The 20,598-nt window shown below is 38.2% G+C and overlaps 3 protein-coding genes across 3 annotated transcripts; 2 read left to right on the forward strand and 1 right to left on the reverse strand.

Moving 5' to 3' along the window:
- Window positions 1-240: 240 nt before the first annotated feature.
- Window positions 241-2,816, forward strand: LOC113686486 (E3 ubiquitin-protein ligase RNF14). The gene is made up of 2 exons (XM_027204107.2): window positions 241-624; window positions 1,406-2,816. The coding sequence occupies exons 1-2, from the start codon at window positions 271-273 to the stop codon at window positions 2,459-2,461; spliced, it is 1,410 nt and encodes a 469-aa protein (XP_027059908.2). The 5' UTR covers window positions 241-270; the 3' UTR covers window positions 2,462-2,816.
- A 602-nt stretch (window positions 2,817-3,418) lies between these two features.
- LOC113686480 (uncharacterized) lies at window positions 3,419-9,407 on the forward strand. Its single transcript, XM_027204101.2, has 7 exons — window positions 3,419-3,853; window positions 4,268-4,446; window positions 5,018-5,367; window positions 5,667-5,797; window positions 6,395-6,597; window positions 7,539-7,940; window positions 8,605-9,407. Exons 1-7 carry the CDS (start codon window positions 3,490-3,492, stop codon window positions 8,824-8,826), a joined length of 1,851 nt encoding a protein of 616 aa, XP_027059902.2. The 5' UTR covers window positions 3,419-3,489; the 3' UTR covers window positions 8,827-9,407.
- Window positions 9,408-14,187: 4,780 nt separating this feature from the next.
- On the reverse strand, window positions 14,188-16,022 carry LOC113686476 (alpha-1B adrenergic receptor-like). The gene has a single exon (XM_027204098.2). The coding sequence runs from the start codon at window positions 15,827-15,829 to the stop codon at window positions 14,753-14,755; it is 1,077 nt and encodes a 358-aa protein (XP_027059899.2). The 5' UTR covers window positions 15,830-16,022; the 3' UTR covers window positions 14,188-14,752.
- Window positions 16,023-20,598: the final 4,576 nt, after the last annotated feature.

The following is a 20,598-nucleotide window of genomic DNA, read 5'->3' on the forward strand; positions in this document are numbered from 1 at the left end:
CCTACGTGTAGCCTTACCCTCCCCCTCAAGGTGAAATGTTTCTCCATGCGGGTAGGGTAAGGCTACACGAAAGCTAAGTGATCTTAGTTATCGCTTGGTGGTGGTAGTGAGTAGTGAGGGGTGGGGAGGGGGAGATTTGGTTGTACTATCGGATTCCTTCTCCCCTGAGGCTCTTTAGTGCTCAACCGGTCTCCCCGTATTAGTAGTCAATTTCCTATATTCCCCCCTTAAACTTGTTATGAAGAGGACTGGGATCTAGGTTTGAACAAAATGTCCGACGGCGAGCAGCAGGAGGATGAATTACTTGCCTTAGCTTCAATTTACGACGAAAGAATCTTTAATCAGTCATCAGAGGAGAAGGGAGGCCAGTTTAATGTATTCCTGGAGTTGCCTAAACCTTTCAAACTGAAAATACAATCTAGATCTCTACCAAAACATTTTACGAGGAAGGAGATCGAAGCTTCCAAAAATACTGCAGACGCAGCGCAAAATACCAGGAACTACGAGATATTAGAGGCAGAGTACCTTCCTCCGATTGTGTTGAATTTTAGATTTCCTGAAGATTACCCTTCGAGTAGCCCTCCACTGTTTACGTTATCATGCAAGTGGTTAACTGTCTTTCAGGTATTACATAATGAAGGCTTTTTTGGGTTTGTTTCGTCTTAGGTGGAAATGTATTGGATCAAGAGAATGTAAGAAGTCTCAGCGTTTCTATAAGCTTATTTGAATGTATTAGTGCGGCTTAGAGGCTATCACATGAGTGAAATCATTTAAAGTTTACCCGACCAAAGACAAGGAGTATTTGCGATTCTCACTCGAGTCTTGGTGACTCTTTATTAATTAGTTCCCTATATGATAGAGGCACTAACAAGAAGAGAAGGCTTTTGAAACATTCTTATCCTTATCCCAGCTGTTAAGATGCTGGAAAAGTGCTAGATGATTGGGATTTCATTATTTCTCAAAAATCTTAAATTTTGTTGGCCTCTGAAAACTCCTAACAGAACACATCCTTGAATTGACCAGGATGGTGGATGGTGGTGGGGGGAATTAAATAAAATTCTGAATGCCCAGGTTTTTTATGCATCCCTGATTATTGCAGTGATAGATAATTGTTCAAGATGCACACAAAAACTTGAGTTTTTGATGTACAACTTTGGTGTGAAGAATGATTTTAGCTTGGTACCAAGCAGTTGCTTAGTTCTAATCATGTTGCATTCAATACCAAAAAGTAAAGAACGCTGCCATTTGGAAATTTCCTGAAATCTGTTCCTCAGCTGGGATGTAAGGGAAACTTGGTAATCATTGGGGGGGGGGGGGGGGGGGCTTACTTATTTCATGAGCTAATCAAAAGTGTGGTGAAGTATTTTTAGTAAATAATACTACTTACAGTAATTTATGTGTTTAGCTGTCCAAGTTGTGTAAATGTCTTGATGACATTTGGGCTGAAGATGATGGAGGAGAAGTAATCCTTTTCAGATGGACACAATTTCTCCTTGATGAAACTCTGGCAACGTTAAATGTTGGCAGTCTATTCCCTTTGCAGTACAAGAGGGCCCATGCACAGAGCAACAAAAAAAGAAGAGGAGATCCAAGAGCTTTCCAAGATGTTGCCTCACACAATAAATTGGTTGGTGCTATTTTAGAGTACAACCAACAAGAAAAGGAAAGAGTTTTTTGCAGCAGCTATTTTACATGTAATGTTTGCTTCAGTGAAAAACCGGGATCACTTTGCATGGAATTCCATGACTGTGGGCATGTGTACTGTGTGGATTGCCTTGCAGGCTACTTTAAGGTACAGATCGAGGATGGGGCAGTGAAAGCGCTGAACTGTCCTTCAGAAAAGTGTGAATCTCAAGCTTTGCCCTCTCAGGTTAAGCAGCTTGTTAGTCCTGAATTGTTTGCAAAGTATGACAGATTTTTGCTACAGTACAGCCTTGATGGAATGGCAGATATAGTTTACTGTCCTCGGCCCTCATGTCAGACTGCTGTCATGCTAGAAAGTGAATCATCCATGGGTGTTTGTCCATTGTGTTCCTTAGCATTTTGTGCATTTTGTAAGCATACTTACCATGGAGTTTCTCCTTGCGAAATTAAGGGAAGTGATGCAAGGAAGCTAACAGAAGAATACTCTGCAGCTTCTAGAGAAGACAAAGAATTGTTAGAAAGACGTTATGGGAAACGAAAGCTTCAGAGGTTGTTGGATGAAGTGGTCTCGGAAGAATGGCTAGATGCTAATGCAAAGCAATGCCCATGTTGCAAAGCAAGCATTCAAAAGATTGATGGCTGTAACAAAATGACATGTCTAAAATGTCGGACATACTTCTGTTGGCTGTGCATGGCAAACCTACCACGCAGTAATCCATACCAGCATTTCAACTCTCCAGGTAGTGGCTGTTTCAACAGGTTGTTTGAGGGTATTGATGTGGATGAGGATGAGGACGATGATGACTGGTGGTTTTGAATTCACAGATTAAAATCACTGTTATCAGTGAATCAATAGCATTCCAATTTCTGTTCAAAAAATTTCAAAGAACACCTAGTTAGATTTTGTTTAAAATTTTCATTGATTACCTTTGTAGAAGATGAATTAATGGTAAACTAGGATGTAAGATTTTTTTCCTTGGTTAGCTGTAGAATAGAAAAAATATTATCCTAAGTAAGAAATTGAATAAAAACTGCAAACAGATGTAACAAAAATGGTAGTTCTTCCAGCCAGATTGTTGCCTGAATTTTTCTAAGATACATGATGAGTTGCATGTAACAAAGGCTATGTAAAAAATGTGTTGATTTCATTAAAATTTAATTTTTTCTTTCAATATGAAGATGAATTCTGAAATATTCACCACTATATCCTGAGACAGTGATTGTAGATTTATCTTGTGGGAGAGGGAAGTCCTTACGGTTCACTTACATAAGTTGGAGCATCATAGAAAGCAGTGGATCCAGTCTTATTGCTATGTTCACTGGCCCAGAAATATGAATGGTGTGAGGTTCTGTCATGCAATGTGCTCTCCTAGACACAAGATTAATTAAGATCCCCAAAGAAGTCTAAAATTTTGATGGTTGCATTTTTCTGGACTTTGGTATGCTTCGAATTTCATAAGTGCAACATGGGCTGTCATTAAATTTTCAAATATAGAATAAGACTGTTTAGAACTCAGTTTATAACCTCTTTTTCTGTAACTATGTAAAAACACACCTACTGGTATATGAGTAAGACTTACCCTACCTTCCCCTACCAAATTCTGTCCCGTTGTATTTAACGAAAGGTGTTATAAGTTAATGTAATTTTTCGTTGAAATATAAAAAGGGGACGATTTAGGACTAGTTAATCAACTACGCTTAGTTGACAAATGTACCGGTCCTCCCCTCCCCTGCTTCATTCAATCATGAAGTGAGTGGGACCCAGGCTCTTTTTGTCAGCACACCCCAGTGTTTGTATGAACAGATTATGTAATCGAACATACGATCTATCCAATTTTTCTTAAAATGCCGGCTAGAAAGTTAACGGTTTACGTTAGTATGGCTGTAGGAATAACTGGACTGTCAGTCTTAGGAGTCATTCTCCAAATTCGGCGAAAGAGATGTTCTGAGCTGCACACGTTTAGTTCGATGCTACGACAACATTTTGAGTACTGCATATTTTCCCTCTTCGGGACGAGAATGACACGAAAGTTGGAAAAAGACAGCATCAGTTTCATCCAAGTACAAGAAGAAACGTTGCTTAAGATTCTTAAGAGCAACGCTGATACGGAATATGGATTAAAGTACAATTTTGGTGGCATTAACGACAAGGCCAAGTATGTCAGTCAACACCCGCTGACGAGATACAAGCACTACGAATCTTATATAGGTAAGGCGTGTTATCATAAAACTACAGAATTGAAAAGATCTGCGCGTGTGTGTAGAACTGCAATTAATATAATTAGACAAAGCAAAAACAGTTTTATTTTTTAATATGATAAGGAGTGAATGACTAATTGACTGAACGATTGATTAGATAACTGTCTGACCTACTGATTGATGGATTAACTGCTTAAATGGTTGACTTAGTTGCTGCTTGACTCAGTGACACAATAACTGACTGACCAACTGACTGACTGGCTGATTGACTGACTGACTGACTGGCTGACTGATCAGCTAACTGACTGACTGAAGGAGAAAAAGACACGCAGTAAGGAGGAAATGACATGCAAATTTACACACTGCCTGTCCTCACATTTAGACATTTCATATAAGAGTGAAATTATGTATCTTATGCTTACAGAAAAGATCTCTGAGGGTGAGAAGAATGTTCTCACTGCAAAGGACCCTTACCAGCTGGGTGTCACCTCTGGAACCTCAGGCAAAAGCAGTCTACTTCCAACTACGAATGACATCCCTCGCATCTTTTTCACCAATGGTGTACTTATTGGTATAAATACCATGTTTGAGGCCTATCCTGGGGTAAGAAACCAATCAGATGCCTGGGGTGTGAAACAAATCAAATCCCGAGTATATGGAACAAAAGAAATCTATGGGATAGGAAACCCTTAAAAAAAAAGGAAATCTATGGGGTCAGAAACAATTCAAATCCCTGTGATAGGAAACAAATCATATTCCTAGGATAAAAAACACAAAACAAATCTTTGGGATTTAAGAAACAACTTAGATACATGGGGAATAAAGCAGATCAAATCCCTGGAGTGAGAAATAACCAGAATCTCTTAGGGTAAGACATCCCTGGCAAAAGAAATTGTTCAAATTCCTGGGATAGGAATTGAATCCCCTAGGATAACACACAAACCAAATCCCTGAGGCAAGAAACAAATGGAATCCTTGAGTAAAGAAAATATAAAATCCCTGAGTTAAGAAAATATCAAATCCCTGGGATTCGAAACAAATCAAATCTTAGGGCAAGAATCAAATCAAACCCTTCATGGTGTATTCTTGACTGTTGGTAATGCATACATGACTGTAGCAAAAGTTAATACTTAGCTATCTACCAATGTTTCTTCTCTGAAACTTTTCCAAACAGTCCTACCAGCTGCAGAAAAGCTTGAAGTTCTTTTATTCACCTAAGTGGTGCTACACATCCTCAGGCCTGCCCATTGGTCCAAATTCCTCTTCACCTAGCAACTCACAACGAATCCTCCATCTCTACACCACGCCAAAAGCAGGTTTTGACATCATGACTGAACCAGAGGCCCTGTACATTCACTTGCTGTTTGCTTTAAAGGATCGAAATCTTGGCATTTTGGAGGCAAATTTTGCTCAGCTGGTGTATTCAGGGCTTCTTGCACTTGAGGCTCAGTGGAAGTCACTCGTGGAGGATGTTGAACTTGGAAGGGTGAATCCAATTTTGAACATCAAGGAAGATGTGAGAAGGTAATTATGACTGGGTGAGCACACTGGCCCTGCGGTGAAGAACTGCAGGCTCAAGAGTAAGCCTGGGCACTGTATTGTGTTTATGAGAAGGGCATTTTACCCTCAAAGTGCCCATGTTTGTGGGGTGATGGAGTGGTGAGCTGTTTGTTGGAGGGAGGGGATGGGAAGGTGACCTGTGGTCTGAATTGTTAATGCATCAATTTTTGAATTTTTTTTATTGTTAGACCTAATTTTATTCCATACCTTTAGGTGCTTTATAATCTTACATAATTATTCTCTGTATTTCTTATTCTTCCAAGTAAACTAGATAGTCTCCTCAAACCTGACAAAGAACGAGCTGTGGAACTGGAGAGAGAATTTACCAATGGATTTGATGGAATTGTGAGGAGGGTATGGCCACATATTAACTTAGTCCTGGCTTGCTCGACAGGTACATTGATTCAATACTTTTAATCCATAACAAAGATCTAATTTATCTTTTCAGAAAGTAGACAAGGGTACAGAATTAAGACAATGATCATCGTTTTTCCTGACTCCTCTCTTGAACTGATAACGAGCTCCGTTATAGTGAAATACGCCCCTTTAACCTTTTAACCCTTAGTGACCAGCATATAATTTCTCCTTACAATATAACCCCTGAATCACACATTGAGGTCATGAGAATAAGGGAAATGATCACTAACCAAAGAGGCTTTTGATTGTTAAACAAATTCTCCTTGTCGTCAGTTTAAGGAATGTATAGAGAACAGTATGGAGAATATGCATACTGATAGTAGGGTTTAAAGGGTCAACGATAACCGGTATTCATTTTCCGATGTGATGTTGAAGGTAATCTGGATTAACAGCTTTCTTTTTCCGCGGTTACCCGTGCTTCGTCACGTAGTATTGTGTGACAAGCTCTAATCAATACCTTCAGTGGACCGCATAACATGTATACAGGAGCTAAATCGCCAGAAAAAAATCAAGCGACGTTTCAATCTAATTACATCGATACTCAGCCAAACATCTCTACCTCCTCCGTTCCAAGGTTCATCGGAGCTGTATGCCAGCAAACTTAAAGAGAAATATTTGGGAGACGTGCCAATTTACTCGCCGTTTTACGGATCTACTGAAGGTTTGATCGGAGTTAATCTGTGGCCACAAGAAACGACCCCAGTTTACATGCTGGTGCCCCGCGCAATGTTCTTTGAGTTCATTCCAGTGGAAGAAAGCAGTCAAGAACAGCCGAAGGTAAGGAGGATTTAAAGTGCCTTATTTTTTTAAAAGCTCAAAGCATAGTAATCTGGGATCCCATTGGATTGCTTCGCTGCGCTCTGTCATTGGTCCAGAAAACTCGTGCCACCCTTTCAACCAATCAGATGCACGTTTTATCGCCCCAAGCAGTTTGCAAATTTTTAACTTTTCTTCGTTGGCCCCTGGTAATATATTTTCTTGGTTTTGATTGGCCGTTGTCAAAACATTGCTTTCAGTTTTACGACACTAACTCATCATGTACTTTACGAATCTCCTGGATGAAAATTGCAAGAACTTTTACTTTTGACTTTTGACTTAAGGCTTCAACCGTTTTTATACTGGAACAAAATAATTTGCCTTTGATCTAAATATGATCGTCTAGATTTTTTTTTTGCGGCTTCAAATGGATTATTTTAAGGATCAGAGCGGATACAAAAAGAGACAAGTTAAGGAAATATTGCGTAGTAAGGATACTTGGTGTTGTTTCAGGGAAGTCTTATGGGTACTTGGTAGTGGCCTTATGGGTAGCGTGCTGGATCGAGAAGTCATGGGTCAAGCCCAGATCAAAGTTGCTTTTCCAATCGTCCAAAAGTTTCAGAGCAATCGAGTAATATTCAACTAAAGGGGGTATGTTTCTAAAGAAACTGTGGTGCTGCGTCGGTGGGAGAGTATAACAGGGTAATTAAATATTATCCACTGGGTTTCGCTCTGGCGAAGGGCGAACGCTCCAAACTACAGCTGTGAAACTCTTCACGGTGGCTGATTTACGTTATCAACTCAGTTGATAACACTAAATTAACCCGTGATATTTAAATGACCATTATCTCTGTAATGAAATTTTTCTCTCGCGGTGGAAATGTAAATGTTTTTCAAACTGAGTTACCATGTGTTTAATTCAAAACTGTTCTTATATGGTGACGTAAATTTCTGTTTTACAGACGCTGTTTGGTGAAAACACAGAAGTTGGAAAACTTTATGAGTTGGTAGTGACAAACCCTAGTGGATTGTACCGTTACAGAATCGGAGATGTTGTCAAGATTGCTCGTTTTCACAACAGTTGCCCTGTAGTAGAATTCCAGTATCGTCAAGGGCAAATACTCAATGTTCGAGCCGAAAAAACGTCCGAGCGCGTTCTCTACGACGCACTGACGGCCGCACTTGGTGAGGAAGGACAGAAGCTTCAGATGGTAGATTACACATGCGCGGAAAGCGTTATGTTTAGCACGCAGAATCACGTAATGAGTGATGAACTTAAAAGTGTGGCGCCATTTTATGCTTTGTTTATAGAATTGAGTGACACGGAACTGAAGGAAGATGATATAAAAGGTCTTGAACAGAAGGTATGTTTGTGAAGCGGTTGGTACAAGCCTCCTCCTTAGTAACTACGAACCCTCTTGCTCTGCGCTATCCTTCTTCGCGTTGAGAAAGTACCTAGGCCTTTAACAATAGACCATCATCATCGTTATCATCATTGACCCTTTGACCCCCTGAGAGTAACAAGCATCTAATTTCTCCTTACAATATCACCCTTGAGTCACAGTGACGAGTCACTAGAATAAAGCAAATGATCGCCAATTTAAGAAGCTTTTGATTGTTAAACAAATTCTCCTTGTCAGTACCCTAAGAAATGTATGAAGAACATTAGGGAGAATATTCATATTGATGTTTCACCATTAGGGTGAACACATCGTCACTCTTCCATTTTCCTTAACGAAAACTATCCATTCAGCGCGCGCTGGTCAACAGGAAAATTATTCGCAAGCGCTCAAAACCCTAACATTTTTTTGAGTTGAAAGTTAAGCAAACTATTATGACCGGACAAATCACGAAAGTATGCGTTACTGATGTATCCTTCAATCACAGAATTGTTTCCTTTTTTCAGTGGCTTTTCATGCCGCGTCGTTCTTTTGAATATTTCGTGTCTGTTCTGCAACATTTCCCACGTTTTCTGGTTGTTTCCTTTCGTCTAATTGGAATTTTATTCTTTTGTTTCCCACATCTTAGATCGACGAGGCGTTATGTAGATTCAGTCCTGTTTATGAGTCGTTCAGACGCAAGGGAAGCATATCTTGCTTAAAACTCTTCCCAGTTAGAGAAGGAACATTTTGCGAACTGCGACAATATCTGCTCCACAACAATCCTGCGGCGGCTAATCAAATAAAAATACCGCGAGTTGTGAAGACGAAAGAGACGCTCGACATCTTGTTGAGAAATAGGACAATGTAAAAGGTATTACGGTCGCCCCATTTTGAGTCGTTTGTTTCGGCGTTCAAATCACTTTGTACGCGAATGAAACGTCAAGATATTAGTTTGGTAAGGAACAATAACACCAAAAGAGAAAGAAAATATGAAAGGAGAACGACGATGGTACAGATCGGGTTAAACACACGGATTCAGTTAATGTAACGTAACGTTATTATTGACGTCGACTGTTATTCAAATGCCGCCCTAACTAGACGGCCGCGCGGTTCCTGGTGAAACCGAGTGTTTTCTTCTTAGGTTTATTAAAGTGGAAAAGAAAAGAGAGTCTGTAATTTGCAATAAGGCTTGTGAGGTATTTGTTACACCTTTAATGTGTGTTTGGCGGAATTGCGAAGATATTAACTATATCTTTATTGCTTGTAAAGCTGGTTTTGAAAGTGATTTCTAGTTAAGCAGAATCGAAATACCTGTTTAGCCTTTTATCTAGGGCGTGAAATATTTAAATCTTAAATTGCTCGTGGACAGAATGGTGTGGGGATAAAGAAAGTGAAATTTTGCCCCAAAAAATTAAGACAGTGTTGAATTAAAGCGGGCCGTTTAGCAAAGTGCGTTCCGCTGAATTGACCAATTTCGACGTGCATAATGACTGATTTTAATCATGAGACTTCGTCATCTGCGCCTGATTCTGCAATCCTTGTGACGCGAGTAAATGTATTAACGAGTTTAATCCTGAACCAAATTTTTTCCACGAACTTTGAATTGTAATTTTACTTTTGCATCAACTTAAATTTGAAAGCTTTGTTGATATTTTTACGTCGCCATTTGATGATAAATATTTCAACTCATTTCGCCTCTGCAGTCGTTTTCTTGTTAAAGAGCATCGCTTAATCACTTCAGAGCACTCAGTTTTATTACGAAAAGGCTAGATGCCTCTGTCGTCATTTAAGTTCATACAAACTTGTTTGCTGTTTGTGAAATTGGCCCAAAGTTCCTCATTCTTTACTCGCCTACGAGTCGTTAAATTATAAGCGTCAATCTAGAAGTTTCTTCAGCGAGATTTGTGGAAACCCTGTCAAAACAATGGAGCGTTGTGAAATATTTTTTAAAACGTTCTAGGTTTCAAATTTTCCAAAGTTCGCCTGAGAGAATTATCTAGCAAGACTCTGTGAGGAGTCTGTGACCTCTTTTTCAAATATCTTTTTCATTGTATCTACCGTGAAACCATCAAGTCAAAGGTAATTTTTCGTTGTTTTGATCAATCTGCTATGTGCCTGTTTAAAAGCTCCGACGTTTCATTTGTTTTCTCTCATCAGAAATAAAGCAATCTGAGTTAAAAATAGATATATCGATCGTTACGGTTTTGAAGAAATGAACATTTCCGTGTTATAAGAACGGATGTTTTTAACTTGACAAGCGAGTAATTTTAGTCCTATTCAAAACATAAATTGCTTCTTAAACCATTGTTTTTTTTTTCTCTCCACGCAGAACTAACGCATCGGATGGCTTTTGAATTATTCAGCCAGTTTATATCGTGTTCACTTGCGGCTTATGTTCTTCCCTAAAATTTACCGCCTTTTAAGACACACCACTTGCCCCAGTCCCCACCATACTATTTTGCCCCAGTCTCCACTCTTATTTTATGTAATTGTAGCATATTTTACTGACATCAAAGATTCACGAATCTTTGGCTTTTACAGAAACGCAATAACTTACATTACATAATGTATGGAGCGAGCAAAGCCATTGAACGCTCTTTCTTCGTTAACATTGTTAAATTACAACAAGGAACACTTCCCTGTTTTCTTCCTCGGTTTTCGTAGTTAATAAATTCGAAGTAGACGGTTAGGAAAAAATAAAATCACCAGCCTTTAAAAATCAGCTCTAAATCTTTATATTTTGAAACCTAGTCGAAGAAATCTCTTGTTTTAAGACCTGTGACCAACTGGAGAGCGTGACATTCCATGTCAAACTCGACGAAAGGAGCATACTAAGGCTTAAAACCGCGCCTAAACCCTAATCATTGACACCTTCCTCATTTGTGAGCACCCCAGTCCCCACTCGGTTTGCATGGTTGTAAACACTATCCCGTGAAAGCAAGGTTCGTGCGTTCGCCTTCACGTGTTAGGTAAACTCACGCGTATCAGAACTACCAGTTTAATTCACGATAATATGGCACTTAGTGCTGAAAATATCTCGCAGATTGTAATAATGACGGTCTATTAAGCGCAACTAAGTAAACGAAAGCGGACCAGGTAGGAGGTATTAGGGCGTATTAGTGTATACCACACAGGTAAATGAGTGCTCTTCCCGCGCGCTGTTTGGTTGGTTAGGAAGTGATTAATAAGTACATATATAATTCACCGCGCAGCAGGAGAAACAAATCGAGGGTCGATCCATATTTCGGTACATTGACAGAAATAAGCTATTTTAGGTGTTTCTGTGTGGTATATACAGCTATGCAGTTATTCAAATGCTCTTCGGTGAATAGTGGTCAATTATTACATCCCTAACGAAATTCATCGTACCGTTAATGTTTTCTGGATCTCGTATAAGTTCCGATATCGTTTCCTGTATCTGATCAATTACTGCTTCCTTATCACAAGGCGGTGTTAAATTATTACTTATACACGTGCTCGCACGTTGTCAACACGTGCAGTTGGCCTACAGACAACTTAATGATTTTTTTTCGTTAGAAACTCATATAGGCAGTTGTGGGTAAAATTTGTTTGGAAGGGAGGGTCAAAGATTCGTCAATAAAGGTACCTAGCTCTGGTGTTGTGTTTTCTTCTTTTGTCTAGGCTCAACGTTTCTCCACGTCAGAAGCTCCCTGGTTTTCAAGTAGTGCCATCTGCTTTCCGTTATTTCTTTTTGTTTCAATTTAAGTGTAGATAAATTTTGAATTCAAACTGAGCTCTTTGAATTCACACACCAAAGTTCTTGTTTAGGTTGCCAGAGACTTACGTTGCTGATGATAAAAATTTAACAACAACTAAGCTAGAGTGTTTTAATTCATTTCGTTCTGCATCACTTGTACTGATATAAGAAATGTGGTTCAATAGTTCTCATGCTCAACTAAACCTAAACAAAGTTACTGGGTGTTTAAGAGGCCGAGTCCAAAACTGTATCGACTGTGGCTAACCATGCGCTCGTTCTTGTTAAAGCTTCGAGTTCCATCTATGATCAATGTTTCTGCATTCAGTTCACTGTGTTATTATAAGGATCTTTGGATCAATATCAATATCTGAGCAACTGCCCACCTACCCCTCCCCTAACCCAACATTAACCCTAACTTGTTATTGGGTTAGGGGAGGGGTAGGTGGGCAGTTGCCCAGATACTGATATTGATGCGGATCTTTCATGTTGAAAGAAAGCTAAAATGCAGTTCTGTTGGTTTTCCGAAGAAATCTACGACGATAGTAAAAAACCAAATTACACGGGTATTGTGGTGTTTTTTCTCTATTTAGCTGTAAAGCAAATATTAAGTATCAACAAATAAAGTCTTGAACGAGAGAACTGGCCCTAACTCGAACCAAGCTGCGCGCCAATAATTAGGCCATGATGTTCCACGCACGTTTGCATGTAAACATACTCCCAATCTCTCAGGTGGACATTTACAAAACCAGTCCATCTTGCATTGTTATTATCATGTTATTTGATGGTTTTCCCATGTGAAAACTTAAATCCAGTAAGCTACGACTTCTGCAAAGTTATTTTTGCCATCATGTTGTTTACATTTTGCATTTCTTGCGTTCTATAGCGTTTTTTTTTTAAGTTAATTTGAATATTTTCAGTTCCTGTTTTATGCCGCAGTTTGTTATGTTGACATGTGAGAAACAGTGAAGGTCATTTAACATGTTTCATATAAATTCGATTTTCTGAATTTCTAGTTCTATTTGTAATTTTTTTTTAAAAATAAAACTATTTATGAACCTTGTTTTGGCTTTTCACAATGAAAATAGAAATTGTTGTCGGCGACCTGAAGGTTTTAGGAACAGCTTTTGTTCCTCGTGAAAATTAACATATCACACGGAGTGTATACAGCTGGATACAACGTTCTTCTTAGACCGGTAACAGTTTTTTTTTTTTGGGTCCAAAATATTTGGTCCTTCATACATAAATTTTAATTTATCTGATGAGTGCAATTTTTAAAGAGAGGACAAAACCATTTTTTTACTTGGGTAGGGTACAAAGTCCAGCCAAACCATTTTTTTTTTCTTATCGCCGTGTGATTTCGAGGAAAAAAGCCATTTTCAGCAATCTGCATATTCTTAAGTGTCACGTTTCCATTTGTGCTTCCCGTTTTTATTTCCTTTTTCTCTATTTATTTCTACCCTGTAATTAGCTATTTACAATAGAAACTCTTTCAATCTTAGACATCGTCTGTTACTTTCAATCTTTAATGGGCTCCTGTAATTTACCGTGCATGAGATGTACAATGAAATCACGCCACTGCTGGCAGGATTTTTATTATCTGATGTCTGATTAATATGCTTTGAAAACCCGCAGAAATAAGATTTCTGCGATGGTAAGCCTAACATAAATTTAGGAGACTTCTATTTGTTTGAAAGGTCCAACACTTCTTTTGCATGTGATATGTGTGATATTAGATTTTGACAAAATTTACTTTTCGGTCGTAAGTGGATATGCGTCGGAAAGATTAGGGGAATAAACCAGGGTCGTTTAAAAAGTAAGCCATTAAAATACTGTCGCTTCAGTCTACCTTTCTCAAATAAACAAATCGTTGAAGTTATAAAATTTAACGCTAGCAAGTGGCGTATTGCAGTTAAAACAGATGACGACGATTATCTAACAAGTTCGGGTTTCTATGCCTCTGGTTCAGCTTGGCGACTTAGCCAACCCCCAAAGGTCCAACAGTATGACTTAGATGGGATTTCTAATGGTCCCAGTACTATTGGTGGCTAACTAATCTCAGTAATGTTTCCGATCAATATCGTGTTTTTGCACTTAATTTGGGATAGTTAAACGATGGGCGATCAACCCATTTGCTCGAGAAACAAAATTCTAAATGAATATGTTTCGATTTAGACTAAACATGGGGATCCATCTGAAAACAAAATAAAGAAAAGCAGCGAAACGGTCAAACATAGTCTTCAAACATGATGCTGCATGAAAAGTTGAGTTGCTAAGTTTTGCATCTGATCACTAAGCTAAGGAGCTGGCGCGAGTTTTCTGGACCAATGACAGAGCGTATTAGTGCAAAACTAATGGAATTTAAAATTGCTTTAAGTACGAGTCGTTTGTAAAGCTGCAGTGAGAGCAGAAATTTTCATGGTTCATCAGGGATGGAAACTTACTTCAGTTAAAGAATCTCGTTTGCGACAAACGTAAGGTATTTATGCTAAGAAATGGAGTGGAACAGAAAACCGGTGTAAAAAATCAATTTAATTGTTCTGCTATGACAACACCCAAGTATTAAAAGTTTTACTTACAACAGAGCTATTTTAATCTATTTTATTTTTTAAAACAGAGTCGCTAGTCAGAAAAAAAACAGAGCATTACACTAAAAAAAATTAACTAAGTTACTTTTTTCCTTCACCATTTTATTGCAAAAGAATTACTAATTCGGTTAAAAATAACTTCCCTTCTCACGTTGCCACTTGTAAGTTCACGTTTTTCTACGAGCACATTATGCCTCAGTTTTTTTTTTCGTTATCGATCTTTGTCAACATCTACATCTTTTTAATGGGTTTAAATCGTTTGCAGAGTACAGTAATCGCAGACTCGAACAGTTAGACGCCTTAATTGTTGGCTGGTAAGATTTACATGCAATTAAATCTCTTGAATTGTTTAAGTTTTCTACTTGGGAGAGTTTTATTGTTTTTCCTATGCAATTGCGATTCTCAATCTGAATTAAACGTACATTTTAATGTGAATACAGTAAAACAAGAGCAAATGATTCCGAGCCTAATGTATCTTCGAAAGATACTCCTCAATCCAGTACTTGAGTGACAGTAAAAACCTTCTTGGTCGATTTAAATCTTCCAGACGGCGCCTCTCTGGTGTGAATGTTAATCACCCGGTGTTTGTTCATGCGAAGCATTTTCAATATGGTTTTCCTTAATTTTCTGTTTAGCAATCCGTACAGTATGGGATTCAAAACAGAGCTAAGATGACTACAGAATGTGGATGCCATCCAAATTACGCGCGAAAAATCCACGTTTGCTAAATTTGTGTTTTTTAGTATGCCTTGAGGTAACCAACAAAGGGTGTAGAAGCTTGTCACAATAAGGATTTTTCTCGCAATGTAGAAATCTTCGTTCCTCATAACCTGCCGGCTTCGCTTACGAGGTAGACTTGATTTCCACGCCTTTCTGTTTCCTTCGAGATTTTCACTACCATCTTGAAAAGTGCTGCTGTGAAATGAAAGAGAAACTTGTTTCCGATGGGATCGCACCAATTTGAAAATCGCAGAGTTGAAGAACACCGTTGCCAAGAAAGTGATGTTCCCAAATACAACTGTTATGACGGACTGAGGTGCTGCGCTCTTGTTCAAAACAACACAAACTGCTTCCTTGCCGTGAAACGTCATTTCCGCCTGAGTCAGCAAATACGAGAGGGAAAGAAGAGACGAAGACATCCAAATGGACATCAGATATAAGAGCGTCAACCGTTTTGAAAATACCTTGGTGTATTTTTTGTAATGAACGATGACAAAATAACGATTTAGACTTATTAGGGTTATGCTAAGATGCGAAGTGGTGAATAAAAATGAGTTTAAAATCGCTTGGTAATCACAAACTTCTTTTCCTAGGCGCCAAGCTCCCTGAATCATAACAGAGGCCAGCAACGGGTGTGTAGTTAATGAGGCGAGAATATCAACAATTGATAAATTCACCACTAGCAAGTTTGGAATGGTCTGTAAGACTTTGTTTTTACGAAACGCTGCGATTATCAGTCCGTTCCCAACTACTGCAAAAATCGTGATCAAAACAGCAATCGTTGATTCCAAAGCGATTGTGGCGTCTGATCGATTAGGTAAATTGTACTCGTTCGCGTTTTTCTCCATTCTTCGAGTTGTCTTCTTCGCTTGGGAAGAGATTTAAACTCGCGAAGGAACCTTCGACTCTTCAGTTTGCTCCGCTACGATCGTTCTTGAACTGATTTCACGCATCCTTTCTTCTCTTCGCTGTGTTCACGCCTGTCACTGTGGAAGACAGCTGAGGGCACCTTGCCTTTATTCGTTATATACACATCAACACACGTGTTTGGTAATAAATCATACACACTCGCTTACTCGTGAATTTCAGTCAAGTGGCTACTTGCTCAATTGTGGAAAATTACAATGCTGTTGTAAACTACTTAGCTGATAAATTCACGAAGAGGTGGAAGTTTCAAATTGCTTCCTGTCTAGATTTTAAATGGCGATCGTAAATGGATTGCTGTATTTAGTGTTAAGTGTACCCGCTAAAAAATTGTAATCATAAAGCCGTATATTCAGTTTAACAAAACATAAAACTATGCGGAAGATGAAAAGGTAAACATTCAAATTTTTCCTTGAACAATTCATTCATGGACTGACACCGAATCTTGTTGACACATTTTACTAAAGAATGATATGTTCTTAAACGTTTATCTCTAATACTCTGATTACGAAAAAAAGCGTTTTTATGCGCTTAGACGAATATATGTTACAACTCAAAGAGAAATCTTGAATGTTTTAATTCATCTTTGAATGAACCATAAACAAGATTAATTGCGCATTAACGCCTTCAGTCTCAAAACATTGGATTTATGACCGGGCGCAGGTGAATTCTTATTGCCGACGCACGAGAGTGTATGTTACAAACATGCCTTCGAAAACCAACTCACGAGAACCTCACGTGCAAAGTTCTATTTTTGAGATAAATACATTCACTGAAACTTTAACCGCGTAAAATTAAAAGATATGAGTTTAAAACTGAATACTGAGGAGGATTGTGTTGTCGATTGAAGGAAAGTAATTGGTAGGCGGGGACAAGTTTTAAACCCTGAAGCTTCGACTAAATTGGATAAATTCTGTCGCCTGAATAGATTTGTTTTGTCGAGTGCCACTTTTCTCCAATATATTGACTTCTCGGATAACGGTCGGAATGTTATTTATAGGTTTCAAAGGATTCTGAATAAAAATAACCACCGCTTCTTCTAAGTGGGGTAAATTTAAGGGAAGAATGTACCGGATTGATACATTTTAATCTGCTCTGAATGAAATCTATCAATCAAATTCAAGTTCAAAGAGTCATATAATTTTACACAAGAGTTCACTCAAGAGAAGGCATTGAGACTGTTTTTTTAGTATTACGTTCCCGGACTTCCGAAGTGCACATCGTAATTCCTTTTTCCCTCGAGGTTTTTGAGAAAAAACAAATGATCACCATGATAAAATACAAAAATTTCAAATTTATAATTGATGTGACTTACGGTGCTCTTAAATTTAAAAAAATATATATATTATATATCAAGAACTAAAAAAAATATTTCCACCTTCGCTTGAAGAAAGATCGGTGAGCTGGGAGCTTATTTTTATCAAGCAAACCAAAATCTCAAATCAAATGAAACTGTGAAAGAAAGAATACTTATGCATATGGGTGATTCATCAAAATTATCGACGAGTTTTTTATGTTTGTTTTAAACATAAATAGAAGTCAAAGGTTAGATTTGAGGCATATATAACAAAAATATCTCCTTTATCAGGTTCTGTAAGTTGCTGCATCCTTTGCAGTGTTCAATGTACAAATTTAACTCAGAAGGTAAAAATTTGCATTTTTCATGATCGTGAAAGGTCACTGGGTTATGCCATCGCATGTAATCTTTGTAACGACTGACCCAATGAATTGCAATCCAGTTAAAATGTCTGAAAAGCTCGTGAATATATTAGCATTTCAAGGGTAACAAGGTAGTTGCGTTGGATTGCATTCCTGGAGGATGGAAGGTTATGAAAAGTCGCGACCTCTCTAAAATCATTGGAGCCTGAGATCGTGGGAAGGTCAATAGCCACGTGGCTAGTTATTACATTGCACGTTTTTGACAAAGCTCACGTGCGGCGCGTGTAGACTGCACGTTTGAGAACCTGCTAAGAACAATGAACATTTTATAGACTACTACTTAAACCTTTTTGTCAAGTTTAATTTGGCAATAACATGAAGGACTGAGATGTCTTGTAAACAATTACAGAGAATGATTCATCGACAACGTAGCAGTGCGTCCGCGTAGTCAATTTTTATTATTTTTTTTTGGTAAAAAAAATCTTTGACAGAAGTTGCGTAATGGTTTAAGGTAAAAACGTATGTTACGTAATTTTTTAAACTCTCTTACAACCTCGTTACGTAATGTGACTTTCAGATCAAAGAATCGGACCAAAAACTCCCATACTTTACTCTCATAGCTCTAATTTATCCAGGCAATATGAAATACAGTCGGGAATGTGCTTTCAGATGTATAAAAAAATAACTACTCTTGGTATTAAACGGCTGTTCTTGGCTTTCACGAGTCAATGCACGCGTGAAACTGAAATGAAGGCGTAAAAAACTGAAAAAGGGGGGCTGTGAATTTACGTGGGCAAGTTGAATATATAGTGGAAAATTGTGTAAAACTTGTTAATAAAGATGAAATTTGTGCAGTGTTGTATTAATCCGAACTGAATTCTGCGTTAAATTCTAATCTGGTGCAGAATTGGGGAAGGATTGATGTTCATAAAACCTTGAACTCGCTAGTTTTTGATGGCTTCGGCAATGCTCCTTATCGTCATCTTTCGGTATTTGAAGTCGTTTACAGGTAAGTCGTACGTTTTTTTTTCAAGATCTCTATTTAAGCATATTGATGAACCTGAATGCAATTATTATCGATCTAGAAGGCAAGAACAATTTCGGTCGAAATGAGCGCCTTGATACACAACATGTTTTGCTCTACATGCATACGTTCCCCAGTTTTCCTTTTTCAATATTTTCTTCCCCCTGTACATCGTTGGTTCTTAGATCATTTAGACAGAAAAATTGAATTTCTGGCAATTTATGGATCGCCTAGCTTGTTTATAGGAGGATTAAATCAAAACGTGAAATAAACAAAAAACTGATGGTGTCCTGTAATTTTTGTGCACAAGATAAAAAGTTTACATCTTGAGGGGTGCTAAGGTTAGCCCAAAGTCTCTTTGCATAGCCGATTAAATCTCAGAAAATGTTGCTAAACACATTGGCGAGTGAAAAACAGTGGGCAATAATTCATAGGTTATCATTTTTGGGTGGAAATAAGCTATTGCAGCGTTTCTTATTCCAAACGAATGCCGAACGCAAGGAAACTTTGAAAGCTCGCGAGCATGTTACGTAATACATCAAATGGCGTCGCTGAACATGTCGACTTTCGCCCTCACACTCTATCAAATGCTGCATCAACAACTAGAGATAAAAAAACAAAATTTTTAAATATAAAACTCGTTTGTGGTTAGTTTATCTTTCAGTCAGTAGGCTATCTCGGGCGTTGAAGGCGAAACATGCTGGGAATTTATGCTCTCTTCATCATGTTCAAGGCATGATATTGAACACCGCGTGAAAGCAACTTTTGCATTTATGCTCTGTTTTGACTTGAAAAAATAGTTAGTAAATATGAAAAGAAACATCTGCGCTCAGAAAATTCACTGCGTTCGTTATTAATTTTTTGTTCAGATTTTCAGTCGGGTGGTGAGAGGGGATGTTCTGAATCCGTATCATGTATGACCTAATAAGCGTGAAGGAAAATCCGCTTCTGCTGTTTCGCGGCTTTGACTTTGCCTTTGAATCAGCGACATTCAAGACACGTTTTTGAGGCAAAAACAATGGTTCAGTTGAATTCTATGTTTAAAGACTGTTTGTTTCGCAAAATTATCAATTCGAATGATTAAACCATAAAGACTAAAGATAACGTACCCACTGCGGAATGAATTCCTTTCGAGATACAACGACCCAAAAATACATTGCGAATTTTAGAAAATGAACCGCTACATTTGAACTGTTATACGTTTCATGTTATTTGTTTTTCAATTGGAATATAAAATGAGCCGTCGCATGAAAGATAGAACTGTATAAAGTTTGATGGCCTGTAAGTTTGATTTGCAAGGCCTAATACAAGAGTATGCGATTCCGATACTTGAAATAATTCGGGTCAAAAACAGTGTCATTTGCATTGCTGTGTAATGTAAAGAAGCGAAGGAAGAGGTAACAAAATACAGGTAATAGAAAATGTGAAATGGCCCACGAAGGGCTTGTTTTCTGTGAATCTGATTGCCATCTTTAACCACACATATGACAGTGAAACGGCTTTTGCTATGTAACGTATTGTAAGATTCGGCTGCTAAAACCCGAATCGGTACTCACATGAAATCTAAGTCTTAGTTGCATTTCTGTTTAAGATGAAACAGCCAAAGCAACGGAATGAAATACTTTTAGTATGTTCGGTGTTCAGATTGCAATGCTTTACTACAAGCGACGGATTCTACCACATAACATATTTATGACTTAGACTCGACTTCAACGCATTTTTGAGTTTTTTTTTCCTCTTAGACTTTTATTAAGCCTAACCCTGCGTAAATCTTGAGAGGTTTGTCTAAATGATATGAAAAGTCAGCCTGAGAAAACAAACTAGTCATTGGTTTGTCATAGGTTCGAAATTTTTCGCTATATCTGGGTTTATGCACTTTAATTTGTTTCAGTTGTCGAATTACGTAATTCTTTTTGTCGTAAAGTAGAAATTTGCAGGAAGTTTTAAGACGTGATCGCTTCCTGTGATTCAATAGATTTAGCCTAAGCATCGATCAGATTCACACTAGAT

Source organism: Pocillopora damicornis, chromosome 13 (assembly GCF_964200805.1).
Source record: "Pocillopora damicornis chromosome 13, jaPocDami1.2, whole genome shotgun sequence".
Taxonomy (NCBI): Eukaryota; Metazoa; Cnidaria; class Anthozoa; order Scleractinia; family Pocilloporidae; genus Pocillopora; species Pocillopora damicornis.

Excerpts from the sequence above, each read along its gene's own strand:
- LOC113686480 (XM_027204101.2), top strand. The coding sequence starts at position 3,490 with ATGCCGGCTAGAAAGTTAACGGTTTACGTTAGTATGGCTGTAGGAATA. Across the intron at positions 4,447-5,017 it reads TGTTTGAGGCCTATCCTGGG|TCCTACCAGCTGCAGAAAAG; the intron begins GTAAGAAACCAA and ends TTTTCCAAACAG. Across the intron at positions 7,941-8,604 it reads TAAAAGGTCTTGAACAGAAG|ATCGACGAGGCGTTATGTAG; the intron begins GTATGTTTGTGA and ends CCCACATCTTAG.
- LOC113686476 (XM_027204098.2), bottom strand. The coding sequence starts at position 15,829 with ATGGAGAAAAACGCGAACGAGTACAATTTACCTAATCGATCAGACGCC.
- LOC113686486 (XM_027204107.2), top strand. The coding sequence starts at position 271 with ATGTCCGACGGCGAGCAGCAGGAGGATGAATTACTTGCCTTAGCTTCA. Across the intron at positions 625-1,405 it reads AGTGGTTAACTGTCTTTCAG|CTGTCCAAGTTGTGTAAATG; the intron begins GTATTACATAAT and ends TTATGTGTTTAG.